At 39.2% G+C, this 19,572-nt stretch overlaps 1 protein-coding gene across 1 annotated transcript in view; it reads left to right on the top strand.

The window, feature by feature from the left end:
• LOC119971629 (activating molecule in BECN1-regulated autophagy protein 1-like) overlaps positions 1-19,572 on the top strand; it is a 520,908-nt gene that overhangs the window by 91,188 nt on the left and 410,148 nt on the right. Inside the window, 1 exon segment of the mRNA XM_038807450.1 lies at positions 9,005-9,091. Coding sequence (XP_038663378.1) covers positions 9,005-9,091 — 87 coding nt within the window.

The raw sequence follows: 19,572 nt of genomic DNA, 5'->3' as shown, positions 1-19,572 counted from the left end.
GGGCATCTCTGCCTCATTCCCCAAAATAGTGGAAAGTATCCCACATTCATATCGTCCGTTCGTACACACGCTGTCGGATCCTTGTGCTGCAATTTCACCCATGCCACAAACTTGTGCCCAATCCCAAAATTTTCCAACTGCATCAGATAGCTCCACTCCACCCTGTCAAATGTCTCCTCCACATCTAATGCCACCAACACTTCCAACTCCCTTACTTCTGCCAGATAATGCACCACATTCAGCAGCCACCTCACATTCAACGCTAGCTGCCTGTTCTTAACACTCCCCTAACCGTCGAGTCATCAAACATTTTTACCATCAACGGTGCCAACTTATCCTTAAAGTTTTTATAAAATTCCACCGGGAACCCTTTCGGCCCTGATGCAATCCATACCAATATATTGCCCCCAGTCCCATGTACTTCAATTTTTCACAATACTCTCTTATGCGGGACTTTATCAGAATCTCTCTGAAAATCAAAATAGACCACATCCAGTGGTTCTCCCTTTACTTATTCAGCCAGCTATATCCTCAAAAAATATCCTATATTCTCCAGTAGGTTGTCAAACATGATTTGTCTTTCATAAATTTTGTCCAATCTCGTTGATATTTCCAAGTGTCCTGGTATCTCATTGTTTATAAGATGGAAAGTAACTTATGGAGCGATGTAAGGAGGCTACAAAGGGATTTAAAATGAGTGGAGAAAGATCTCACAGGTGCAGTATAATGTGGGCAAATGTGAAAAGTCTATTTTGGTCGGAGGAAAAATAAAAAAGATATTACTGAAATGGTCAGAGATTGCAGAACTCTGATTCAGAGGGATTTGCAAAACCGAGTCCATGAATCACAAAAGGCTATACAAAAGGCTATGCAAATACAGGAAGTAATTGGGAAATCTAATAGAATGTTATTGTTCATTAACAAAAGTACAGAGTTTATGCTACATTTGTGCAGGACACTGGTGAGACCACTTCTAGAGTACTGTGCACAGTATTGGTCATCTTATTTAAGTAAATATGTAAATGCATTGAAAGCGGTTCAGAGATGTTTTTCCCGACTAATATCAGGAATGGGTGGGTTGTCTTTTCACGAAAGGTTGCACAGCTGGGCTTGTCGTCACTGGAGTTTAGTAGAGTAAGAGGCAATTTGATTAAAACCTTTAGGATCCTTTGGGATCTTGACAGGGTAGATATGTAGAGGATGTTTCCTCTTGTGGGAGAATCTAGATTTAAGGGTCACTGCTTAAAATAAGGGTGGCTCTCTGAAGACAGATGAGAATTTTTTTTCTGACCGTTGCGTCTTTGGAACTCTTCCTCAAAAGGCAGTGAAAGCAGATTCTTTGAATATCTTGAAGGCAAAGCTCGATGGATTCTTAAAGAGAGGGTGAAATGTTAATTGGGATAGGCGGGAATATAGAGTTGAAGTCATGATCAGATCAGTCATGATCTTACGGTAGAGCAGGGACATACTGGCTTTTCACAGTATCTTCATTGCAGTGTTAATGTAAGCCTACTTGTGACAATAAAGATGATGATTATTATTAATTTCAGAATTTTTAGCATGGTATGGGGCACATGTGCTGGTTCTTTATCCCATTCTCCAGCCAGCAGTGGTGTATTCCTTGCAGAATCCTGTGAAAAGGTGCAACTTCCATTGTACTATTGTTATGGGCCAGAGAGAACCCTAAAGTGCATCATGGAGTTAACCTGACCCACAACCTTTGATAGATTCTGGTATGGGGAGCACATGGCCCACTCATGTGGTATGGTACAGCAGAAATGGAAAAGTATTTTTTTAAAGCAAAACAATGTTTATTCTATGAACTCAAGTTAACCTTATTAAAACATAGTGAACATCGTAGCAACCATTAAATCAAATACAACCCCCAAAGAATACAACACTAAGTAATCCATAAGCTGTCCTTTTAACATCCATAAGATTGAAAAAAAAAACCTTTAAACAGAAGCACATTAGGTTAAAGTCACTACTGAGAGCAGTTATTCGTTTTAAATCACCAAAGGATCGAATTACGTTCTTTAGATAACAGAGAGACTAATAGCCCTTCTGGCTGTGACTGCAGCTATCCAGCTCTGAAAACGAAACGAAAACAAACCTGCAGCAAACAACCTAAAATGCAAGTAAAAAGCTAACAGACAGCCCAGCTCCACCCACACTCTGAAATCAGTGATAAACACCCATTTCTTAAAGGTACTCACATGACACTATGCAATAATACTAAAATATTACTGACTTAATCTGGTGACAAATCTGCACATGTATGATAGTAAATGGGAATGTTTGCAGTAAGTAGAAAAATAATGTTAAGGATTAGTTAATACTATAACATAGGTGTCCTTGATGCGATCTGTTTGGTGTCTCCATACTGCCTTTGGTTTTATCTTGTTCTACTTCTGTCCCTATGCCTTTCCTTAATCATACATTTAATCTGTTGCTTATCTCCTTTTCAAAGCCATTATGGATCATTTTTCCACGACTCTATCTGATTGGGCATTCAATGTAAAAACAACTCCCTACGTGGAGGAAACAAATCTCTTCTCCCTTGAATCCATTAGTGGCAGTTTTAAATGTATAATAATAAGCTTTTATTGTCAGAAGTATGAAGTTGGTGTGAAAAACCCCTAGTCGCCACATTCCAGCGCCTGTTCGTGTAAGCTGGTACGGGAATTAAACCCGCACTGCTGGCCTTGTTCTGCATTACAAACTAGCTGTCTAGTCCACTGAGCTAAATCAGCCCTCCAATCAGTCACTGACTGACCAATGGAAGACATGTAACTTAACATATGAACTGAAATGTGGAACATAAAATATGAAAAACAATAAAAACATTTTTTAAAAAAAACTGACCAATGGAAGTAGAATTTTCTGTTTTCATAATTTTGACTACCATGATTTTCCCTCCACTTTCTCAATCAGAATGTAATTTTCCTTCTTTTCTCTTGGAGCTAAAAGTCTCATGCTTAATGCTGAAGAGAATTTATTTTGCACCCTCTCCATGGTCTTGACGGCCTTCCTTAAATATAGTGCCCAGTGGCAGACCCAATATTAGAAAGTGTAGTCTAACCGGTAATTGTACTGATATTAACATTACATTTTGCTTTTCTAGTCTGTGTGTACAATTATATAATCTAGAACGCCGTATCCGTTCCTTTCTCAACTCACCTGCCCACTTTTATAGATGTGTAGTGCTCAACTCATTATTTTTCATCATTTTATAACATGATCATTTATTGTGTATTCCCTCCTCATCAAAGTTGTTAGCTCAAATTTCTCCATATAAAATTTCACAGCTATCTGCCTAATCATTAATCTGACAACATAAGTCAAAGTTGCATACAGCTGTCTTCACAGTTAAGTACTCTACCTGTTTTTGTATTGTGTGCACAATTGATGATATGGTCAATACGCAAGTCCAGGGCAGCGGTCGTAATTTCCAGTTCAAACAACATTAATGATTCACTACTGTTTTTATCTGTTTGTCAAACTTCCATCTATACTGCCAGATCCCCTTTTAACCCAAAGCACTGTTTATGAAGAAAGTTGTCATGAACCATTTTACCAGGTGCCTTTTGAAAATCCATAAATATTGCTATTCATTTCTTTCATGAAGACACAAGGGTTCCTTCAAAATAACTCTTAATTTCATCATGTCTGAATTGCCTTTTACAAGTCTGTGACAACAGTCTTCAACCAATGTCTTTCAAAGTGAGTATTCATTTTATCCCATGTTAAAAGCTTACCCACTGCTGACATTACTTTATCAGATTTACAAAGCGAGAGCTCAGAGTGTGGACAGGGGCAAACCCCTAATCCAGTTCCTTGCCTGCTATAAAAAACAATTCATATTGAATCCAATTCATGGCCCCCACAAGGGACACAAACAAGATCCAGGCATTACACCTGATCTCACGCTCATCTTAGCCAAAAGGCTGAGATGCTTGCTAGTTTATCCCTTTCTCCCTTTTTTTGTTAAACAGTGCTACATTGGTAATTAAATCCTCTGATTCTCTCTCCAATGATGTTTGAAAGCTAGTAGCCAGAAGCTCTGTATTTCACTGTGACCACTCTTCACATTTCGGGATGAATGCGATGATGGCCAGATGATTTCCCACGTACAGTTGTTGACAGGGTCCTCAACAGTGTGCGGTCCATCTCCTGTGCCACTACCCTCGCCCCCTCTCCTCCCTCCCAGAATAAGGATAGAGCCCCCCTCGTTCTCACATTTCACCCCACTCCGTATGCAAAGCATAATCCTCTGCCATTTTTGCCAACTGCAGTGTGATGCCACCACCAAACACATCTTCCCTTCACTCTCCTGTCTGTATTTCGCAGAGACCGTTCCCTCTGAGATAATCTACTTCACTCCTCCACCATACTCAACACATCTCCCATCACCCATAACACCTGCCCCTTTACCTCTTCCATGCTTAACATCCCAGGCCCAAAACACTCATTCCAGATTAAGCAGCGTTTCACTTGCTCCTCTTTCAATTTGGTCTATTGCATTCGCTGCTCCCTATGTGGTCTCCTCTGTATCGGAGAGATCAAATGCAGACTGGGTGATCGCTTTGATGAGCACCGTCGGTCTTTGCGCATTCAGGACCCTGACCTTCCCGTTTTTTGCCATTTTAACACAAGACCCTGCTCCCATGCCCACATGTTTGCCATTGGTCTGCCGAAATATGTTCCAGTGAAGCTCAACGCAAACTGGATGAACAGCATCTCATTTACATAGAATTTACAGTGCAGAAGGAGGCCATTCGGCCCATCGAGTCTGCACCAGCTCTTGGAAAGAGCATCCTACCCAAGGTCAACACCGCCACCCTATCCCCATAACCCAGTAACCCCACCCAACACCAAGGGCAATTTTGGACACTAAGGGCAATTTATCATGGCCAATCCACCTAACCTGCACATCTTTGGACTGTGGGAGGAAACCGGAGCACCCGGAGGAAACCCACGCACACACGGGGAGGATGTGCAGACTCCGCACAGACAGTGACCCAAGCCGGAATCGAACCTGGGACCCTGGAGCTGTGAAGCGATTGTGCTATCCACAATGCTACCGTGCTGCCCAAATATCTTCCGGTTAGGCACACTACAGCCTTCCAGTCTCAACATCGAATTCAACAACTTCAGATTATTAGCTCCATCCAACCTCGATCCCTTTATTTTCATTCCATTTCATTTTAACTGTCTTTTACCTTTTATTTATTTCTTGTCTTTATATAGATATAGATATATTTCCCCCCTCTATCTTATCCCCCTTTCTTTACCTTTTCTTCCCTTTGCTTCCCCCTGCCCCCCTCTTTTCTCATTTTTTCTCTCTTGCACATGCCCCCCCTCCCCCCACATCTACATCTGTCACAGCTTACCATTTGATTTTAGTTTCTCTGCTGTTTGGCCTATCACTCCTTTTATTCTTTGGGAACTGCCATTAACACTCGTTTCCCTTGGTTTCTGTGGCTATTAACACACTTTCCCCTTAGTTTCTGTGGCTATGACTCCTCTTCTATTCCCTCACCCTACAGTATAAATATCTCCAACTTTCTATGTCTTTAAGATTTGCCAATGGGTCGTCTGGACTTGAAATTCCTCTTTTCTCTCCCTACAGATGCTGCCAGACCTGCTGAGATTTTGCAGCATTTTCTCTTTTGGTTTCAGATTCCAGCATCCACAGTAATTTGCTTTTAACCTATTAATGTCTCCATCTTCTAGCATTTCATTCTCACAAATGTACTTCTGTGAAATCCAAGGCACTCATTTTGTATCTGTGCCATTCCTTCATACTGTAAAGCTGTTTTACCTTTTTCTGCGCTCATAAAATCCTTTACTATTTTACTTTGTTAAATGCAAGTCTTTTGTTATACCATCACAACTATTCCAATTTCTCTTATTGCTTCTCTTCCTTTCTACATTTATTTTGTATATTTGTTGCTTTTGTTGGTTCTAGATTTATCATGTGCTTTTTAAATTGTCATTTTGATTTTATTTGAACTCTGCCAGAGGACTTTTAGTTTGTTGCCCTGCCCACTTTATTTGTCGTGGTATTTGGCTAATATGAACTAATTTATCTGAACATTTCCCACCCTTCGTCTGAGTTTAGCTGGAAATTTTGTTTTCCAGTTGACCTGGGCTAATTTTGGTTTGGTCTCCTAGATTTATTTCACCGTAAGTTGTTTTTAAATCATTGACAGATTGACACCCTTCTCATTGTGCACATTTCCATTAAACCACATCTTTACTGACTGGTAATTTCCCAGCTACTCCACTAACTTTGCATTGCTGAATTGCCCCGCTTAATTTCTCAGACTAAGATCTAGAACTGTCTCTTTCCTGAAGTAAACTCTTTATCATCTTGAAAGTCTGGACACATTTCTTGTCCTCTTGATGTTTCTTTACCCCAGCTTCTGTTTGGATAATTGAAATGATGAAATATTATGGCTGACATGTTGCATGTTTTATCTAATTCGTTCACATTTTTGTTCCTCTATTTCCTTGCCATTTTTGGTGGTTAGTGATCTACTTCTCATACAGTTCCCTCTTTATTTCTAATCAAATGGATTCAATTTATATCATTGTACCATCTCATACATCACCTCTAGTACTGAAATTTTCAATTAACCATTCCTTTTTTGTCTTCTATTTCACCCATATACATTTTTGCTGGGAATGGTCAGCTTAGCCCTGGCCGAGCCTAAGCTGTTAAGGCTGGTAAAGCATGCCCTCCCAATATCAATTTGTACCTGTTGCTCACCAGTTTTATTTGCAACACTTTGTTAGGTAGGACTAAACTTTATATGTTGGTTTAATTCACAGTACTTTCAGATTTTGAAATACCAAGAATCTGATCTCTTTACGGATATTGGGATAGAATGTTAATTTTAAGTCTAGGTGCCACCATATTGTAAAAATAATTTTTCTTAGTGTCACAAGTAGGCTTAATACACTACATGGCAATGAAGTTACTGTAATAAGCCCCTAGTGGCCATACTCCAGAGCGTCTGTTCGGGTACACTGAGGGAGAATTAAAATGTCCAATTCACCGAACAAGCACGTCTTGGGACTTGTGGGAGTAAACCGGAGCACATGAAGGAAACTCGTACAGACACTGGGAGAACATGCAGACTCTGCACAAACAGTGACCCAAGCCGGGAATCTAACCCGGGTCACTTGTGCTGTGAAGCAACACTGCGAACCACTGTGCTACCATGTTGCCCTATTGTTATTTTTGCAAGTTCCTGGAATGTTGTTTTCAAAGTATTGTTTTGCTCATGCTGCAGTAAACAAAGCACGATAATGTTAACTTTGCATTTCTTGCTTTAAAAACAAAACTTTGCACAGACACAATTCCTTTGAATTATATCCAAATTCCTTAATCATCAAACTGAACTGGTGCAGTGTAATTGGAGGATTTGATTTGAAAGGAAATAAACAAATGCCCACGCCTTGTTGCAAGCTCAACTGTGATGTAAGATTTGATTTACTTTTGATTAGTCTTGTGTAAACAAAGTGTAGATAAGTCAGTTAGGCTAATCAACATTTTGTGCCCATGTGCGCAAATTATTTTTAGTCTTTTTATATTTCGTAATATATGGAAAATGATGAAGTCCCATCTGTTCTTTCAAAATGTTCTGTTATTTTTAGAATGCCAAAAGTAACATTTGTTTATTGAGTTTATTAAAGTGCAAAATGTCTCAATGTGCTGCAAGAAGGATGGAGAATTAATATGTACAGAAATAATCATATTGAACAATAAACCCCTAGCTATGACAGGAAAGTGACTGAATCTTTGTCAAAAATATGTATATTTTAAAATAACTTTGGAGACAGAAGAGAGGCTTGGTAAAGAAAGATCCTTCAGCAGTGGTTGGATGAAGAAGAGGAGTCCACAAAAGGAACAAAGGGACTGTGATTCCGAGTGCATTGCAGAGATTTGGTGCTGTAAAGTCAGAGCAATGAGCATGTGGAGTTTTAAATTCAGTGGATTGGAGATTGAATAGAACTGACAACTCCTTTTCTACACCTGAATTTAAGCATTTTTGTGTGGTATCTTTCACAATAAAATGTGTTCCATTGAATGGAGAGTTCACTGACTGTTTCACCTTGCTGCTTATAAACACCTATTTGTTTACATCTCAACATTAGTTTTTTGAAGGGGAGCTTCATGAATAACAATATACCGAATCATGCAAAAGCATTTGGAGATCTTTGTGGCACAAAAGGCCATGTACTTAGAATAAAACAAAAGGTGAAAATGCTGCAAACACAGCAGGTCAGTCAGCACTGATGGAGAGAACAGGAGTTACTTTTTAAGGCATAGATCCTGTGTTGGAATACATGAGTACTGATAAAATGTCCACGCCTGAAATGCAAACTCACCACAAATGCTGATTGACTGCTCTGTGCTTGCAACAGTTCCTGTTTTTGTTTCAGATTGCAGGCATCTGCAATTTTATGTTTCAAGTTTGTTTGGTTTGAATATTCAAATAGTAAGTTCCTGATGTCTCTGCTGTTCAATGGAATACTAAACCACGGGGGGCCAGGAAAGTCCATGTGCAGAGAACACTCCAGGCACAGGTGTTCATGGCATAATTAACCTGAGTGCCCCTGGGGGGGGGGGGGGGGGGGGGGGAATAGAGAGAAAAGGATCAACAATTCCCGATTATTATTGCTGCATGGTACAAGGTAGGCTGTGATGCTCCAAAAGTAACTTTAACTATCACCAGACATGACAGGGTAATCATTCAGCCAGCGATTTGATGGCTGATAATGGCTGTGGACCAATAGCATGAACTGATCAGTGGAATATAGGTTTGAGTCAAAAGTCAGTTGCATCGTAAACAGATCCAAGGAAATAGACAAATGTTTTGAGCATTCCACCAATGACTCTTTAAAGAAAAATTTAACATTTGGTTTGCCAAAGTAAACTGGCTTTCATATTCATCTAAAATATTACCTGAAACTGCCTTGTTTATCTCTGTAGGCGACTATTGGAGTCCTCACTTATTTCTTTGTCACGGAATGATGGTTCTGGATCAAGAGAACACCCAATTTACCCGGATCCAGCCAGGTAAGACCATCCTGTCCTATACAGCAGCCACTTTTACACATTAACCTTCTAATTCTAGTAAATGTGAACTTTATTTTTGATGTGCAGTGATGTTATGTTCTCTGCCTACTCTGCCATTTATCCTGCATGCAAAAATTTTTAATTGCTTTCTCTTTGCTTCATTTATGAAATGTCTCTGTTTTTGGATAAAGGATTCTCCATTCTTCAGGAGCTCTGGTTCCAGAATGTTTGGTCTTATTTGGTATAGCTTGTGATAGAAGATGAATCTAATAAAAAAGATTGCCTTTTTTTACTTAATGCAAATAATTTTTCTTTTGTACCTGAAGCAATCAAATCTGTGAAGCACAGTAAAATGCCATTGTTTCCTTAGAGTTAGCATTAGCTTTGTACACTGTATAGTATAACTTGCTGGTAGCCAATATATGAAGGTCTGCCTGTCTTTTTCCAGTGGATATCAAGTAGAATAATCTGGCAAAAACTTTCATAGTTTAGGAAGAATTATCTGTGATCTAGTTTTCTTTGCGCACAGCCATATTAAAAGATGAATGAGTCTTTTCAGCATGTAATCATCAACTAGTTAGTGTACGTTCTCGCAATCATATTACTTATATTCCTGAGTGGTTTGCCTATATCTGTTGATTAACGTTTGAATGTGCTGCTTGAATGTGCCAGTTCATGTCTTATTTTTGCCATGGCCTGTTTTGTCCATAGTTTAGAAGTTCATCCAAATGTTTCCTTGCTCATCAACCTTTTTAGTTTTATTGTCCCTTGTCTGTTTTAAAGAAAAATATTTGTCATGTAATAATTGAATGTAATCCCACAAGAACATTGCACAACATAAAAGCTTAAGATCCCATCATAACACACATCGATTGACCCGACGCATTATTCAGTCGCGTAATTTAGAGGAATATAGAGGACCACAAACTTGCATTTATATAGCATTTTTAACATAGTGAAATATACCAAGGCACTTCAGAGGAGCTTGAGGACATCTGGCCCCTAGTCTTCACACATCTATAAGGTGAGTTGCAATAATAATGTATACACAGTAAAAAACAAATTTGTTTTGAATGTTTTCTGAAATAGAAACTATTGAAATAGGGAGAGAGAGGAAAATGAGTGAGAATACCTGGAATCGCAATTGAAAAGAGCATACAGCAATCTCTTGGTGTTGCACCTGCATAGGTGAGGATCGCAAGTGCAATATTTGGGCCAGGCCCAAATATTGGTTAACGGGGGCGAGAGAAAGAAGAGGAGAGATCTGGAAGCGAGAAAAGGTGAAAGAAAGGGGGACAATGGTAAGTAGAAGGGGACAGGAAGAGCCTGTGAGTGGAAACAGGGCAAGGTAAATAAGTCAACAAAAAGCAGAACATTTATTTGAATGATAAATCCCTACTACAGCAACACGTACTGAGATGATAGTAAATTAAGTTCAATAGTGGCATATTTATATATTGGAATACGAGTAAAATTTCAAAATATGTCAGTGATTTCAGTGAGGATGATACCAATTGACTGTAATAGGACATAATAAGGCAAGCAGAATGGACAACTAAGAGACAAATGGAAGTTAAGATAGAGAAATGTGAGGTGATGCATGATGGTAGAGGAGATAGGGAGAGATAATATAGACTTAATGGCACAGATGTAAAGAGTGTAAATGGACAGAGGAACTTGAGATTCATGTGCAGAGACCTTTGAAGGTGGCAGGATATATTGAGAGTAGTTAGCAAAGCATATGGGATCTTGGGCTTCATAAATAGAGGGATTTAATTAAACAAAAGAGGATAAATTGAGGAATCATTAAAAATCTCTAGTTAGGCCCCGACTCTGATATTGCATCCAGTTCTGGTCACTCAGAAGGATGTGAGGGGCCTTAAGAGGCTGCAAAGAAGATGAACCAAAATGGTTCCAGGGATGAAGATTTTTATCTCAAAGATTAGGTCAGAGAAACTGGAATTATTCTCTTTGGAGCAAATGGGATTAAGGGGGGATTTGATGGAGATTTCAAGATTGACAGGTTCAGATAAGTGTCATGTGAGTGTCCCTCTAAGAAACGTTTATGTCTTATCACATGACGTCACGGGCAGCACGATAGCACATGTGGATAGCACTGTGGCTTCACAGTGCCAGGGTCCCAGGTTCGATTCCCTGCTGGGTCACTGTCTGTGTTGAGTCTGCACGTTCTCCCTTCTCCCTGTGTCTGCATGGGTTTCCTCCGGGTGCTCCGGTTTCCTCCCACAGTCCAAAGACGTGCAGGTTAGGTGGATTGGCCATGATAATTTGTCCTTAGTGACCAAAAAGGTTAGGAGGGGTTATTGGGTTACAGGGATAGGGTGGAAGTGAGGGCTTGAGTGGGTCGGTGCAGACTCGATGGGTCGAATGGCCTCCTTCTGCACTGTATGTTCCATGTCAAGGATGCCATTGTGTGGGTGGAGCTGGGCTGTGCTCTGGGAGGTTTTTTTTTTTGTTTCGCTTTCACATTTGGCTGCTGTGGGCTCAGACAGAGAACAGAAGTTTCTTTTGGCCTTCCTCTCTATCTTCATTTTAAAAGCTGTTTCGAGACTGCTCAGTACCTTAAAATAGATAATTGCTTTCTGGAGGAATTCAAATCTGTTGTTTGAAAAGGGGGAAAATAGTATCAATAACAAGTCTTACACCAGTAAGAATGCCGTGTGCTGGGCCACCCCTTTGAAAGGAGATTTCTTGTTTTACTTGGATTTTGTTATTGAAGTGGAACATTTAAGGGGGAATTCGTTAAGGGTTGTACGTAGATTACTGTAGCTGTGTGGGATCTGTATGTTTGTATTTGATAAAAATTCTTGCTGGGTGTGTTTAAACAAATTTTAACTAAATTCTTAGAATAAAGCTTGTTTTTTTAAATTACAAGCGCCTCAGAAGTCCGTTGATAAACACCTGAATGGCGGACTCTTGTGCCAACCAAATTCAACAAACAGTTGTAGGTCAGGTGAACTCCATAATATACGTTGGAGTTTTTAAATATCTGGCCCATAACAAAATGTAGACATAGAAAAGCTGGTTTATTTACTTGAAGTAAATAAACTTGTTGGGTTATGGAGATAGATTGGGGTAATGGCATTGATTGGACTGCTCGTGGTGTGGGCTTGTTAGGCCAAACAGCTGCCTCCTGTGATGTAACTATATCACGAACCAAACCTATGACTACCATCTAGAAGAACAAGAGCAGCAAATACCTGGGAACCCTGCCACCTGGAGGCTCCCCTCCAAGTCACTCACCACCCTGACTTGGAAATATATTTCCGTTCCTTCCTGCTGGAACAACATCCTGGAACTCTCTCCCCAGAAACACAATGGATGTGTAGCACGGTAGCACCAAGGACCCAGGTTCGATTCCCTGCTGGATCACTGTCTGTGCGGAGTCTGCAAGTTCTCCCCGTGTCTGCGTGGGTTTCCTCCGGGTGCTCCGGTTTCCTCCCTCAATCCAAAGACGTGCATGTTAGGTGGATTGGCCATGCTAAATTGCTCTTAGTGTCCAAAAAGGTTAGAAAGGGTTATTGGGTTATGGGGATCGGGTGGAAGTGAGGGCTTGGGTGGGTCGGTGCAGACTCGATGGGCCGAATAGCCTTCTTCAGCACTGTATGTTCTAACTGTAGTGGTTCAAGAAGGCAACTCAACACCACCTCTGAAGGGAAACTAGAGATGGACGATAAATGCTGTCCGAACCAGAAATGCCCACATCCCATAAATGAATTTAAAAAAAACATTGTTTTGCAGACTTTGAGATACAATATTTCAACGCACACTGTGCCGTTAAGATTCAATAGGTGTAATGGTTAAAACTATTTCTGCTTCAAAAATTACAGCTATTTCAATGAAGACATTTTGAGCTTTTTAAAGAGTTAAGGCTCAGCTAACATTTTCCTGCAATCTTACCGATTACTGGTGTGAAATAAAGGTGGTAGCTTGTGGAGATTTTAAGAACTTTTTTGATAATTTCACAGGTTTGAAATGGTAACCTGCCTATTGTGTGGTGTGACATGATGTTGGTATGTGGTCCCCATACACTTTTTTTTCAATGAAGGTGCTAGGTACTTGCTATGTTCTTCAAGGACATCATAATGCCTTACCTTAAGCTGCAGGATGGATTGGAAAAGAATGCCCTATACATTGCCCATTGTAGGATTTCAACTGTGTCAGTTGAGGGATTTTGAAACCATTCAATTCAAGGTTATCAGCTGCACTTGCGATTACTGGAACTCAGTAGAAATTCAAGTTAAAACTTGTCAGGTGCAAATAAGAATTGTTTTATTTGTCTTCTATTGATTGCAACTTGAAAGTCATTTAAAAGGCAATTCGTAGACAATTTGAAGCTTTCAAAGAATCACAGAAATATCTTCTTGCTTAGGCAAAACTTTAAAAGTCAAAGTCTGAAAATGAAATATGAATACAGAGAGACAGTAAATAGTTCAGATCAAAGTATAGATGCTTCTAACCTACCAACAAAACCTACCAAAGACTAACTGAAGCTACCTATCCCATTATCCCAAAAACTATCCTCAAAAACTATTCTCCTCGAAAGCTAAAACGAACCCCCCCAAAAACTATCCGAAAACTAACCTAAAACTAAACCTAAAATGACAGAACAAAAACTCTCAGTTATACTGTTTGAAATCTGTCTTAAGTCATCCGATCACACCCCAATATAATCCTAATTGGTTTGGGTTAGACTCAAACACATTTGATTTGATGGCAAACTGTCCATCTTCAATATGGACCAGGGGCTGGTTTAGCTCACTCGGCTAAATCGCTGGCTTTTAAAGCAGGCCAGCAGCACGGTTCGATTCCCGTACCAGCCTCCCCGGACAGGCGCTGGAATGTGGCGACTAGGGGCTTTTCACAGTAACTTCATTGAAGCCTACTCGTGACAATAAGCGATTTTCATTTTCATGTAACATTACTTCTAATTGTTGCCTATCTGCATACCTGTGCATGTTAAAGAATGCGATATTGTGCTTTATCAAAGCTAGCAAAAACTGGTTTTATGCTGACCTGACTACTGCAACAATGGAGACCTCATGCTATCTCGTCATGCAATGCTGGACAATGACTTGAAAAATATAAATCAAACTGTCTATTTCAATCTAGTAAAGTGAATAATGCTGCTTTATAAAATTGTTGTTTTGAGAATGTTGGAATCAAATATATTTGATTCGATGTTCTAACTGTTCATTTATTAAACACAATGCAACATAGTCTAAAATGTTTCAGCTTGTATAAGTTATGGAATGTGATTCACCCTAATCACAAGTGGCGTGGGAACAGTAGAACCTTCACTCCTGCCACCTCGTTGCCATGGATTCAGCCCTTGTCCTTGGAGAAATGTAATGAAAAGTGTTTGTCTTAACAGACTTCTGTGTTACTTTAAAACTATGTCAATGAATTTGCAGAATGTGTTTTTTAATCCTTAATTTTAAAACTGGGGCTTAATATTTACGCTTAAACAGCTATCTTTTACCTATATTAGGTGTATTAGAAATACCTGGCTTCCACACCCATCAACATTGTCAACCCTATGATTGTCCTCTCTACTTTATCGGTTCTCCAGATGGAAATTTTTATATCTCACATGTTATTCGTTGTTGACTCTAGATCATTCTCTCTCTGTTCCCATAGCTCCCAGAATTATGCTGAAACCGGTTTTACATATGCTCTAAAAGAATGACCAGCAAGGTTTTGCTTTCTATTCTTTACTACTGTTATTTTATGTCTCTTTCCAGCTGACAATGCAGGCAATTCTCAACGGCCTTGTGTTGGAGCCATGTAGTTTCATGCAATATATACTGGGCAGTATAATTAAATTTATTGTCATTTGTTCATAATTTAGTCATGATGAGAATGATGCTTGACTCATTTTCCCAGTTGCTTCCATAAAGACACTACTCTGTAGGCAGCTGTCTTGTTAATGGTGTTGATTAATCAGATTTAAGTCAATGATTCTGCATCAACTTGCTGAGTGATTAAAAATCATTGTGTTGTAAATTAAGAATATGGTAAGGTCATAGGTAGCCTTGAGATCGATCAAATAAGTTTGTTAGGCTTAATGAGCTGTTTTTGTGTCTGGGAAAATTCTAGTTTATTTTATTCATTCTGGGGTGGCTTGGTGGCGGAGTGGTTAGCACTGCTGCCTCACAGCACTGAGGACCTGAGTACGATCCCGGCCCTGGGTCACTGTCCGTGTGGTGCTTGCACATTCTCCCCATGTCTGCGTGGATCCCATCCCCACAACCCAAAGATGCGCAGGGTAGGTGGATTGGCCACGCTAAATTGCTTCTCAATTGGAAAAGAATTGGATACTCTAAATTTATTTATTTTTACCTTTTATTCATTCTGGCCTTAAGTAGGGCTAGGCAATATCTACACATTGTTCTTGATTTAGATTGTCCTGCCCTTGGTCTCTTTTAACTCAGCTTTAAATTATGTTAGCACTGTTAGTATATCTACCTCACTGATTATGATCAGGTCAGACTTCTGTTACTGATAAAGAAACCATCATGTAACTTTGTAGTTACTTGGGGAAATAAAAATCTTTCCATGTATTGAATTGGCACAAAATTCTAATTTTCAAAGTCCAAACTATTCTTCAGTGCAATTTTCAATGTATTTGTGCCTTCATTGATTGTGTGAAGGATTTAGGTTATTCCGACCTGATAATACTTTCTTACTAACCTATGATTTAGGTTAAGCCACCAAAAGAGGGAAATCTTTTTCTCTCCAAAGCCTCAGAATAGCTCTCACGAAGGGAGGATGCTTTTCCGGGTCTCCAACAGTTAATCAAGATTTCAGTTACTTTCTATGGAAAAAATTCAGATACATCACTCATAACTAAATCGTTACCTCTGTCGGTCGTAGGTCCTAGTAATTTAAGTCTTCCTAAATGAGTGTTTAGGATTTTAAACTTTGAGAGTAAGTCTACACAGTTTAATTTTTAATAAAAGCATTTTTATTGTAAAATACTCTCAATTGATACGTACAGAATTGCAGAGTTTAAAATATAAATCAATTAACAGTTCTTGGGTATCTGTTAAAAATATAAAACCGTTAACAGTCCTTTGTTATCTGCAAACAAACCAATTTCAATGATATATCTAAATCATGGAAAATCCTAAAGTATCTCATATCAAGAGGTTTAATAGAAACATACTTACAAAGAACCACGGGACTTTGTCTGACGAGGCAAGCTGTTTGAACAGACCTTTACTCTCTTCAGCAGAGCTGAATGAGAAGATAACTTCGCTACAAAAAGTTTATGCATAAAATCCTCAATTCAGTCAAGGATTCTTCCTGTTATCTTATCACTTATTGTTGGGTAATTGCCTATCGCCAGGTGGCTAATTTGATGTGTTAGCAACAATATGCGTTTAATGACCTTCGTGTCTGCTTGAATGTCAGGTGTCTAAGATATATTGGTGAAGATAGGTTTGTTTAAGAGTTCTGTCTATTTTAATGTGTCCTGTTTCTTAGATATATAGATTGTGTCATGCGAGAGTACCTTTAAGAAATGGGTGTTTATCAAATCCCCAGATTAGAGTAGAGTAGGCGGCCGCGCGTATAAAATAGCAGAGTTTCGGACTCTGTACCTTTAAGAAATGGGTGGTTATCAAACAGCTGCAGTGATGTCAGAGTGTGTTTGGAGCTGGGCTGTCTGTCTGCTTTTACTTTCGTTTTTGAGCTGGCAGCTACAGTGTGTTTAGTTTTGTTTTCAGAGTCGGAGCTGCATCCAGCCAAACAAGGTGTAATTTTGATCTCTTCATGAAAAGAATGTCTTCAGATCACTTGCTAATTTAAAAGTGATAACTACTCTCAGTAGAGAATTTAAATCTGCTGCCCCTGATTAAAGAGGGTATTTGCCTCATGGATGTTGCAAGGAAAGATTAAGGGTTACTTATAGAGTACTGTATTCTTTGCTAAGATTCTTTGCTTTTATAGTTGCTAAGATGTTTACTGTGTGTTTATAAAATGTTAACTGGATTAATATAATAAATATTGTTTTGTTTTAAAAGTACTTTAGATCTCTGTTGCATCACACCTGTAGAGTGGGCCCTTGTGCTCCCCTTAACCAAAATCTATTAAAAGTTGTGGGTCAGATGAACTCCATGATACACTTTGGGGTTCTCTAAACCCTGGGCTGTAAACTTTTCCAAGGGTGTTTCTTAAGTGTCAAGAAGCTAGACAGCTAAGGAAGGATTTGTTGTTCTGTTTATCTGAGGACTTTCCTGTCCCAAGGCTTAAGTTTTTATAATTGCAAGGAGGTGATCTGAAGAATTTATGATCAGTCAATTCAAGGACTCCTCTCATCCTCCATTTGTCTAGAATGTTTTACTGATCCTTGGTTGGGGTTAGCTAAAGTTCTCCTGCAGCATAGTGACTTTTTTAAAAGGCCTTTTATTTTACTTTGAATTAAAATACTTGATCTGTTAATTTCTGCTGCTTATCCTGGCCTTATTTTAAACCGAATTCTGTGGCGAATGTGATATCCATCACAATTGTAGAATCTTGCAACTATTTCCATTTGCCTATTGTTCCCTCACAGCATGCAATTTTATTCCTTTCAAGTATTTAGCCAATTTCCTGTTGAAAGGTGCCAGTGAATCTGCTTCCACTGCCCGTTCAGACATTACATTGTCGATCATCAAAGCTTGTCTTAAAATACGTCTTCTGGTTACCAACAATTCTGCCAGTGGAAGCAATTTATCCTTATCTACTTCACAAAACCCTCGGTTTGAATTTCTGAATTAAAATTTTCTATTTCCATTCTCTAGTCGCTTCATATAATGGAAGTCTCTCATCCATGGTAAGTAAAGCCCATGGTTGTTTTTTTTGTCGAAGAAAAGAACAACAGGAGAAAAATTCAAACATTTGAAATGCTTTAAGGTACAGATAAATTCAACCCTCATAATATATTCTCAATTGTCACAAACTCTGGGACCAGGATGCACAGTACAAATGAAGGAGAGAGAAGTTACACAATTCGAAATAAAAAAGCTTAACAATTTGCAATATCATATATTCTTGCCTAAAAGTCAACCTTATCACTTTTATCCGAAATAAATGTTTTCATATATCTCATGTATAGACCAATCCTAGTTTTTCAAGGATCAAAATGTATTGTGATTATTAATTACTTAGCATAATTATATGGTTCATTAATTTAAAGGCACAGATTGGAACCGTTAAATTTTCCCTCTGCCAAACCTGGTGGCAATCTCCTAGTCAATAGACGAGACTTTTGAGTATCATATCTTTGAGACAGCCGTACACAGCTCAATTTCAACTCAAGAAATAAGTGATGGTCACAGGATCACCTGCAGAACCGTCCAACGCCACACTCAGAAGCAAGGAAATGTGGCATTTTGAAAATCAAGATCAGTGCCAGGTGGTAAACAGGATATGGTACTCTGGAGTTGTAGTTCACCCTTAGCTTTGCTGGATACACCACTCCAAACCACACTCCACTGTTGTACAATGCCGCCTTCACTTGGCCCAAAGCCGCTCGCCACTTTGCCAGTTCCACCGTCAAGTCCTGATAGATGTGAACCTTGGCACCAGCTCACTGCACCTCCTGCTTCTTCTTTGCCCAGTTCAATACCTTCTCCTTCTTGTGATATCTCTGAAAACAGATAATAACTGCCCTTGGCGGCTCGTTTAACTTAGTCTTAGATCTCAGCGACCGAATTTTCATGATCTGCCTTTCATGAACCCATGCTGCATCTTCCCAATGGGACAATTTCTCACCAGATGTCTCTCTATTTCTTCCTTGATGATAGATTCAAGCATTTTCCCCACTACAGACGTTAAGCTAACCGGCCTATAATTACCCGCCTTCTGTCTACCTCTGCTTTTTAAACAGTGGCGTCACATTTGCTGTTTTCCAATCTGCCGGAGCCGCCCCAGAGTCCAGTGAATTTTGGTAAATTACCACAAACACATTTGCAATTTCACCCGCCATCTCTTTTAAATCCCTGGGATGCATTCCATCAGGGCCAGGAGATTTGACTACCTTTAGCCCCATTAGCTTGCCCAACACCACCACCTTCGTGATAATGATCATTTTTAAATTCTCACTTGTCACAGCCTCCTTGCCATCAATTATTGGCATATTATTTGTGTCTTCCACAGTGAAGACCAACACAAAATACCTGTTCAATGTCTCAGCCATTTCCTTATTTCCCATTATTCAATCCCCCTTCTCATCCTCTAAAGGACCAATGTTTACTGTAGCCACTCTTTATTTTGTTTTATATATTTGTAGAAACTTTTGCTACCTGTTTTATATTCTGAGCTAGTTTACTCTCAAAATCTATCTTACTTTTCTTTATAACTTTTTTCGTGGCTTTCTGTTGATATTTAAAGATTTCCCAATCCTCTAGTTTCCCACTAATCTTTGCCACTTTGTTTGCATTTTCTTTCAATTTTATACCCTCTATTTCCTTAGATAT

The sequence above is a fragment of the Scyliorhinus canicula genome, chromosome 9 (genome assembly GCF_902713615.1).
Source record: "Scyliorhinus canicula chromosome 9, sScyCan1.1, whole genome shotgun sequence".
Lineage (NCBI taxonomy): Eukaryota > Metazoa > Chordata > Chondrichthyes > Carcharhiniformes > Scyliorhinidae > Scyliorhinus > Scyliorhinus canicula.
The sequence above is the reverse complement of the archived record's forward strand: the minus strand, read 5'-3'. Positions and strand labels throughout refer to the sequence as shown.